This window comes from Oryzias melastigma, linkage group LG17 (genome assembly GCF_002922805.2).
Source record: "Oryzias melastigma strain HK-1 linkage group LG17, ASM292280v2, whole genome shotgun sequence".
Lineage (NCBI taxonomy): Eukaryota > Metazoa > Chordata > Actinopteri > Beloniformes > Adrianichthyidae > Oryzias > Oryzias melastigma.
In genome coordinates, this window is record NC_050528.1 from 23143064 (window position 1) to 23150676 (window position 7613).

General features: G+C 40.7%; 1 protein-coding gene across 2 annotated transcripts in view; it reads right to left on the reverse strand.

The window, feature by feature from the left end:
* LOC112147284 (1-phosphatidylinositol 4,5-bisphosphate phosphodiesterase delta-1) overlaps nucleotides 1-7613 on the reverse strand; it is an 11872-nt gene continuing 4259 nt past the window's right edge. For both annotated transcript variants that reach the window (XM_024273548.2, XM_024273547.2), the window contains exons 4-15: nucleotides 6583-6712; nucleotides 6007-6235; nucleotides 5558-5759; nucleotides 5339-5483; nucleotides 4390-4542; nucleotides 4166-4315; nucleotides 3939-4092; nucleotides 3741-3857; nucleotides 2262-2440; nucleotides 2049-2181; nucleotides 1698-1847; nucleotides 1-444 (exon numbers count right to left, since the gene is read on the reverse strand). In XM_024273548.2, coding sequence (XP_024129316.1) covers nucleotides 353-444; nucleotides 1698-1847; nucleotides 2049-2181; nucleotides 2262-2440; nucleotides 3741-3857; nucleotides 3939-4092; nucleotides 4166-4315; nucleotides 4390-4542; nucleotides 5339-5483; nucleotides 5558-5759; nucleotides 6007-6235; nucleotides 6583-6712 — 1834 coding nt within the window. In that variant the 3' untranslated portion in view covers nucleotides 1-352. The remainder of the gene's footprint in view (nucleotides 445-1697; nucleotides 1848-2048; nucleotides 2182-2261; nucleotides 2441-3740; nucleotides 3858-3938; nucleotides 4093-4165; nucleotides 4316-4389; nucleotides 4543-5338; nucleotides 5484-5557; nucleotides 5760-6006; nucleotides 6236-6582; nucleotides 6713-7613) is intronic.

Consider the following 7613-nt stretch of genomic DNA (forward strand, 5'->3'; position numbering starts at 1 on the left):
TTTGGGATTCAGATATTTAGTGTTTTGATTTACACAAAATCCAGTGCGATGATGCTGTAAAAATTCAAACCAAATTAATAAATTAGTCATAAAAAAGATCATTTAACTAAAAGATTTAAACTTTTTGACCAAATATTGAGAAAAGCTAAAAAATGTTAGCGTTTTAAACTGATCATTGAGAAGAACCCCCATCTATGATGACTAAAATGCTACGCGTTAAGAATCAGACTAAAACGACTATTAGAATCTAGCCAATAACTTAAAAAGCAAGCTAAAAGTAGGGAAAAAGCTTCTATAAAATAATTAAAACATGTAAAATAGTTCCTGGTAGAGAAAAGCTGCTGGTGGCATCTCATTTAGCGTTCAGGACCATGATGTGCACAAAGAGTCCCGCTGAGGGGATGAGGTCTCCGTTCTTGTTGAGCAGAGGCACGTGTCTGTACCCTGTGGAGACACAAGGGGGCAGCAGTGAGTGGTCAGCAAGAAGGAACCATTGACTGTATATTCACTGGACACACCAACCCCACCCCTCTTGTTCCAAATAGGAAGTACCCGCTGGTTCTATTGAGAAATGCAGTTATTACTGTCATTTATTTCATTTGTCAGAATAATCATTCTTGCTCTGATGCATTCTTTTTAACATCTTTCAAATCCAGTTTTTTAAATATATTTTTCTTTATTGCAAGTTATAATCCTATCCGGAAGTTAGATGAGCTCATTCCTCTTCAACCGTCCTGGTAAGTCACCTATCCGTCCTTGGAGAGGATCCTTCCCTCATGGGGACATTCCCGAGGCTTCTTCTTTTTTTTAATGGAGTTTTTGCCCATACTGAAAAGGAAGGTCTAAGGGCAGAGATGCCCAGTTTAGCAACCAGTTATTGTTTATATTTTATATTTGGTACAATTACCAGTCTGAAGCCCATTGAGAAGACTGTATTGTGATATTAGGATATATCAATAAAACTGAGTTGGATTTAATCAATCATGAAGCGGCAGTCGCATTTTTTGCACACTGTGCAGCAGCCGCTGGGGTTTTAAGAAAAGGTTAAAATTTTACAGCGTCGTGACAATTTTTTTTTTTTTATATATCAAGCAGTGGCAGCCCTGGCACATTTCACGGTCGCACAGAGGCAGTCCAGTGGCAAGCGGGTGGCAGGAAGGCAGCAGCGCTATAATTGACTGATAAGAGGGTCTCCAAAATCGTCCAAGACACCCTCCAGTGCAATATCTGGTTAAGATGTGCGTTTTATACTCGGTTTATGAATGATCCAATTACTTGACTACTCAAAAAAAATAATCTGTGATATGTTGAGTATTAAAATACTCGTTTGTGGTAGCCTTAATCCTGGCCACGGGTCCAAATGGGGAGACAGCACTGATGCTGGACAAACTCCTCATAGCATCGATAGCACCACAGCGACTCAGAGACCTGCATATTATCGAATTGCAGTTAATGCCAAGAAGACAACAAAGAAGACAGAACATTGTGCTTTATTTGGAGGTGTGTTGTCTAAAAATGTGTATGTCACCCCTGCGATACCGGGCGGCTAGTGGCACTTGATATGGACGGCTACCTTGTGCAGACACATGGTCCAATCCAGATTTTGTAATCAGCTTTTGTAATCTTAAAGATCGTGCCGATACCTCTCCATCGCAGCTGTGTTTGTCTTGTATTTTTCACAACTTGAGCAAACTCACCCATTTTTAGGCTGGTGAACGGCAGAGTGTACTGCGCCACAAACTCGTTACTGGATGAAGAGTCGTAGTCCTCGATGACGAAGCGGACCAGCGCCAGCTCCGGCACAGACACGCCAAACTGGAAGCTTTCGTTCCACGAGGGGTTGAAGCCTGAAACAGAAGTTACTGTTAGCCGTGCAACATGAACTTTTAATGATTTGAGGATTCCAAGAGTTATCAGCGTTTTCTGTTCCCTATGCATTCTTGCAGCTCAGTGCAACTATGCAGAAATGCAAGAATTAAACGTGACTAAGTCACTGATGCTAAATCTCAAAATTTACCAGACGTTTAATGGTTACAAAAAACAAGTACCGTTGTTATCAACAGCTTCGGTTTCCTTCACTGCGCCATCCTCAGGCACTCCGTAAATCTCCACTTTAACCAGTGGGTCCACGATGGAGGATTTCTTTTGGTTCACTTTGGGGAGCTGCTGAGCCGATATGACCTGGTGGGGGCAGGGGAACATTGCAGTGAGCACGACTGCGTTAACTACCAACAGCCCGTTTTCCCCCAGGGTAAACTCACCATGACATGCAGAGTCTTGCGCTGACACCAGTCTCCGGGGGATGAGGTGATGGGGTCAAACGCTGAGGCGGGGTTCCTCATGAAGGCTGGCTTCAGGATGTAGCCACTCTTGCCATTGACAAGGAATCTGCCCTGGTTTATATCCATCTCTGAGCAGCTAGTTTGGAAGTTCAAGGCGACTAAGAAAAAAAAAAAAAAAGACGATAAAAGGAGGAAGTAGAATACTTACATATACATTTGCTAAACCTTGCTGTAAAGCTGCTTTCACTCTAGGGTAGTCTGACAGATTGGTGAACTAAAGTGAACTGAACTGGCATGCAGTTACAGCAGCTGCTCATTTGGTGTAGTATTGTATGAATCACGCTCTGAAACTACGTTCAAGAATGCAAATTCTTGAACACACATTTAGTTTATGTCCAAATTCCCACCCTAATCCCCAACTACTAAAAAAAACTCGATAGTGTGGGACTATATAGTGCCCTGGATTTTAAAGGCAATTCGGACACGATGCTCACTACTTTTCTTTCGTTTTTCTAAACGGCGGATACAACGTCACAGATTTCACAAAGTGAAAATCGAATGGATCTTTCACGACATTTATTTATGACTCCACTGTGTTCTGATGATGAAAATGTGGATTGTTTATTCAAAAATTACATTTAAGCATGTTTTGTTTTTTGTTCGAAATTGTTTGACCACAATGCATTGTGGTCTATATTCGCTAATCTAGTGAGCATTGATGCACCCCAGTTTTTCAGAAAGACTTCTGAGAAATTTCTAGTGCACTCGAGTTTGGAATTAGTAGATTCGGACAGCACAATGGACAAGTAGGGAGGGGCTTCTTCTTTTTCTATTGTTTACTAGCACATGTACGCCATTTACAGTTGGAAGACGTTTGGCGCAAAATGTTGAAGTGGAGCAAATCTTCCTACAGACTTTGTCTTTCACAGCTCATGACTCACTGGTCCCTCATTGGTCAAAGTTCAATCTGGTGTAACTGGTGACGTGTGTTCAATGGACGAGCATTTTATATGCAGCGGCCAAAAAACTTGCACAGTGACACGTGAACGCAAGAGTTTTTAAAGTATAAGCCCAAAAGGCGTGTCTACGTGGATTTTTCATCAGAAGTGACCGCTTGAACACGTGTAGCCGAGGGCGATGTGAACGTAGTCTGGAAGTCATGGACGGAAGAAAAATACTGACCCAAAAAAAGCTGCAAATCATGTTATTCCTAGGACTTGGAAACTCGCTACACCACATTCACTCCCGAGACATTTTTTAATTTTTTTTCTTACTAAAAAAAAACAGCATTACCACAGTCAAGTTGTATGTTTGCACTAAATCACATCAACATTCCTTTGCAAGTGAACCACGGCACACATTCTTAAGTTTACTAGATTAGCAAATCAAAGAAAATTGAGCATCTGAAACTGGTGTGGACCAAACAGCTCACTAAAGACTTCAAAGACTTGTTTGTACCGATTTGGCAGCCAGCGTTCCACAGAGGCACGGGGTTGTAGTTGGAGGAGTCAGTCCTGGAGCCCGCGGGATAAACACGGCTCAGCTTGTCCACGTTGTGATGGATGTAGGCATTTGCTAAAGAAAACAAAATGATGGGAGTTAAGCTTTGGGACACCATTATAGCCGTTTGATGCTTTAACCTAAGGTCTTCCTCACCCGACTCCTTTGCCAGCTTCATGGCCTTTCCCTCCTTAAAGGACGACATCTCATAGAAGCTGAGGTTTTTCTGGGCGTCCTCAAAGCCGTTGAAGTGGACGCTCTTGCAGTAGATCACCATGTCCGACAGCTCTTTGGCCAGTTTCAACTTTTTCTTTTAAAAGGCAGAGAAAAATAAGTTGTGTATCCCTACTGTACTTGTTTAGAAACATGCAAATCATGTCTACCTTGCTCTTCTTCTTATGATCTTCCTCAGTTTCATCACCTGACTCCTCCTCCTCGGTCACGTCAGTCTCGTCTCCTGCAGCCTCGCTGGTGAAGCTTGCCTCCAGTTTGTTCAGTCGCTTCCCTTTGATCAGAAACTTCCCTTTGAGCTCCTGGGTGAAGAAGCACAGGTGGGTAAGAAGAAAGCTTCACCTGGGTTCCTTCAAGGGTTTTCAAAGGCACCAACCTCAGGAGATGGGAAATCGGTGGGCATGCCATCGCCCAGGGGAGCGGTGACGAGTGCGCTCCCCAGAATGGTGCTGAGGTGGCGGGCCATGACGGCCTGCTGCTCCACGCTGCAGTGATTCTCCAGAGAGAGGATCACGGGATAACTGGACGTCTGATGGATTATCCAAACAGAGGATATAAAAACTGTTAAAAGGAGATCAAGATCATGGCCTTTGACTGTATAAGAGCACTGGACTGAGTGACTCCTCCCCCCTGGTGTTCCATACAGGAAGTAACTGCTGGGTCCAAAAAGCCAAAAATTCCATAGATTTTTATTGAGAAATGAACAGCTATTACTAAGTCATTATATTGGTGTTCACACTGGACAAGCAGGAAGGGGCTTCTTTTTCTTCTTCTTCTACTGTTACTTATGTCCACCACCTACAATTGGGAGAGACTTGGTGCATAAATGTCGAAGTAGTGCAAATCTCGTGAATCTTGTTCCAGGATTTATTTTTTTTCTCTGTAGCTCTATTCCGATACACAACTCCATTCAGGCACAAACTTCAATTATTAATTTCTCCTTCATGATCAATTTTGAAACAGTTGGCACTTCTGTTAAATAAAAAAGCGACGCCATCCATACGTCACTACCAAATTGGAGTCCCAGATTGGTCAAAGTTTGACCTGGTCGTAGAAACTTTTTTTGAAGGCGTAAAATGCGTATTTACTTATACTTTTCATAGAAAGTAAAGGCAGGTTGTCACGGATGGTGTGACCATAGCTTTGCAGAAACGTCGACTCAGACGATCTTTGCTTATTGACTATATCTGGTTCCAAGATGGTGGCACCCATAGTGCAAAAAAATGACAACTAAATCAACTTAATTTTGTTGTCTTTGATGGGTGATGTCACACTCACTCAGTCCAGTTTTCATATACAGTCAATAATCACAGACCTACACAGACCTTAAAGGCATAGTCCTTGATGGCTTGGATGGCATCTTTGAAGAGGATTTTAGAGGTGAGGGTGTAACCATGGTAGATCACTGGCTCGTCGTCCGAGCCATCCCAGCAGTCCAGCTCTACACAGCGGCAGCCCTTCAGCAACGCCCTGACAAATCACAACCACCAATCATGAGTGAATCTACGCACCTACAAACCAGCAGGTTGTGGGGGATTAGTCACCTGATATAAGCCTCCGTGCTGCTGGGCCCTTTCAGCTGATCCTCCAAGAGATAGGTGTTGTGTGAGGAGGAGATGAAGTAGTGGCTAAGCGGCTGCTGCATGTCCTGGTACACCTCCTTGTGCTCCTGGTTGAGGATCGAGGTTTCGGGGCATTGCAGGTACATGAGGAAGCCATCCTTGGACAGCAGTTTCTTCTGCTTGACTGAAAGTTCATTAAGACAAAAAGAAGGAGTTCTTTCAACGGAAGTTCAACTAGTGCACCTCACAATCCTGCTTTAGGCAAAGAAAACTCAACCACAACACTTTCTGACACCATCACCAAGGAGAACATCGTTGTTCAAAGAAAAAACAAAACTCTTCAACATTGTGATAATTTAATTTCTGTTTTATCCATTAAATTACAGATTGACTCGTGGTCTCCACACTGCACAACCCCAACAGTTACTGACCTGGCTCATCTGGCTCGTACTTGTCGATGATGCGGTTTGCATGATCCAGAGTGACCCGTTCTCTCTGCTCCTTCATCAGGAACTCCAGCAGGTTCTGAGCGCTCATGAAGCCCGTGGTTTTAGCGTACTCTTGGTAGATCACATCGATCTCCACTCGCTGTCTTAACAAATCGTACAGCTCTTTGATCTCCTGCCCAGACAGGTAGCCCGACTTTGATTTGTCGCATTTCTACATTGTGAGAAAAATAAAAAAAACAATAAAAAAATAAACACATGTTAAAGATAAATAATGAGCAACCTCCCTTTTGAGAGAGCAGAATGATGATTTTCACATCTGACTTGTAGGAAGATCAAAGACGAATCTAAACAGCACAAATACTAGCTGACAAAAGCAGCTCTTGTATTAGACAAAAACCCTTCAGGATTTTAATCATTAATTTTTATGTAGCATAAATACCAAACACTTGGAAACATTCCTCCAGTTCAAGGAGAAAAGGTGGGACGTTACAACTGACTTTACCAAAATAAATTAAAAAACAGCAGCCTCTGCAGAAGATGCCGACACGTCTGCATCACCTGGAAGAGCATGTCAGCGTAAGAGTCGTCCATCTCAATGTTGATCAGGCGCAGGAACCTCTTGACCTCCGACAGATTCAACTTGTCATCCTTGTCCTTATCCGCTTTTTTCAGGCAGTTGAAGATCCAGCTGGGAAATTTCTCATGTAAGGCGAAGCACACTTCCTAAATCGGGAATACAACTGAAACTGTAATAGAACCCATGAATGCAATCAGGAGTCTGGGGTTACTAGCTCAATTTTAGGAATGCATTGGTTTGGTATTTACAAGTATTTTATGTATTTGACTGAATAGGGGGACTGGACCAAGTAAGTCTGACGTCGAAAAATTATTTATTAGAATAAAGTCTTAAAAATGATGACAAAATAAGTTTTAATTTTACAATAAAGTTGTAATATTATGAGAATAAAGTCGTCCATTTAAAAAAAAATATATATAATCATAATTTTAAAAGAATAAAGTTGCAATTTAAGAGAAAAAAAATGATAATTTTATGAATGTGAAATCGTACATTTATGAGGAAAAAAGTTGTAATTTTAACAGTATTTAATTTAAACTGTTAATTTATTTTAAAAAGCCATTATTTTATAATGATACATAAAAATTAAACAAAAATTGAAAAAAAAAGTCATTTTAAGAGAATAGTCAAAATTTATAATAAAAAAGTCATAATTTTTACAAGACTTAAGTTATGAATTAATGAGAAAAAAAAAAGTAATTGTATGAAAATAAGGTTGTAAAGTTATGATAAAATTGTTGTGATTTTTTTGAGAATATAGTCCCAAAAATTGAGAAGAAGTGGCAATCTTTGAGGGGAAAAAAGTTGTAATTTTATGGCAAAGTTGTAATCTTTAGGGGAAAAAAAAAGGTTATAATTTTACGAGAATCAAGTTTTTAAATTTGAGGGGAAAAAAATAGTTAATTTAATGAGAATAACGTCAAATTTATGAGAAAAAAAAATGTAATTTACAACAATAAAATTGTACATTTATTTTTTTTTAAAAAGGATTTTTTACGAGAAAAGTCCTAAA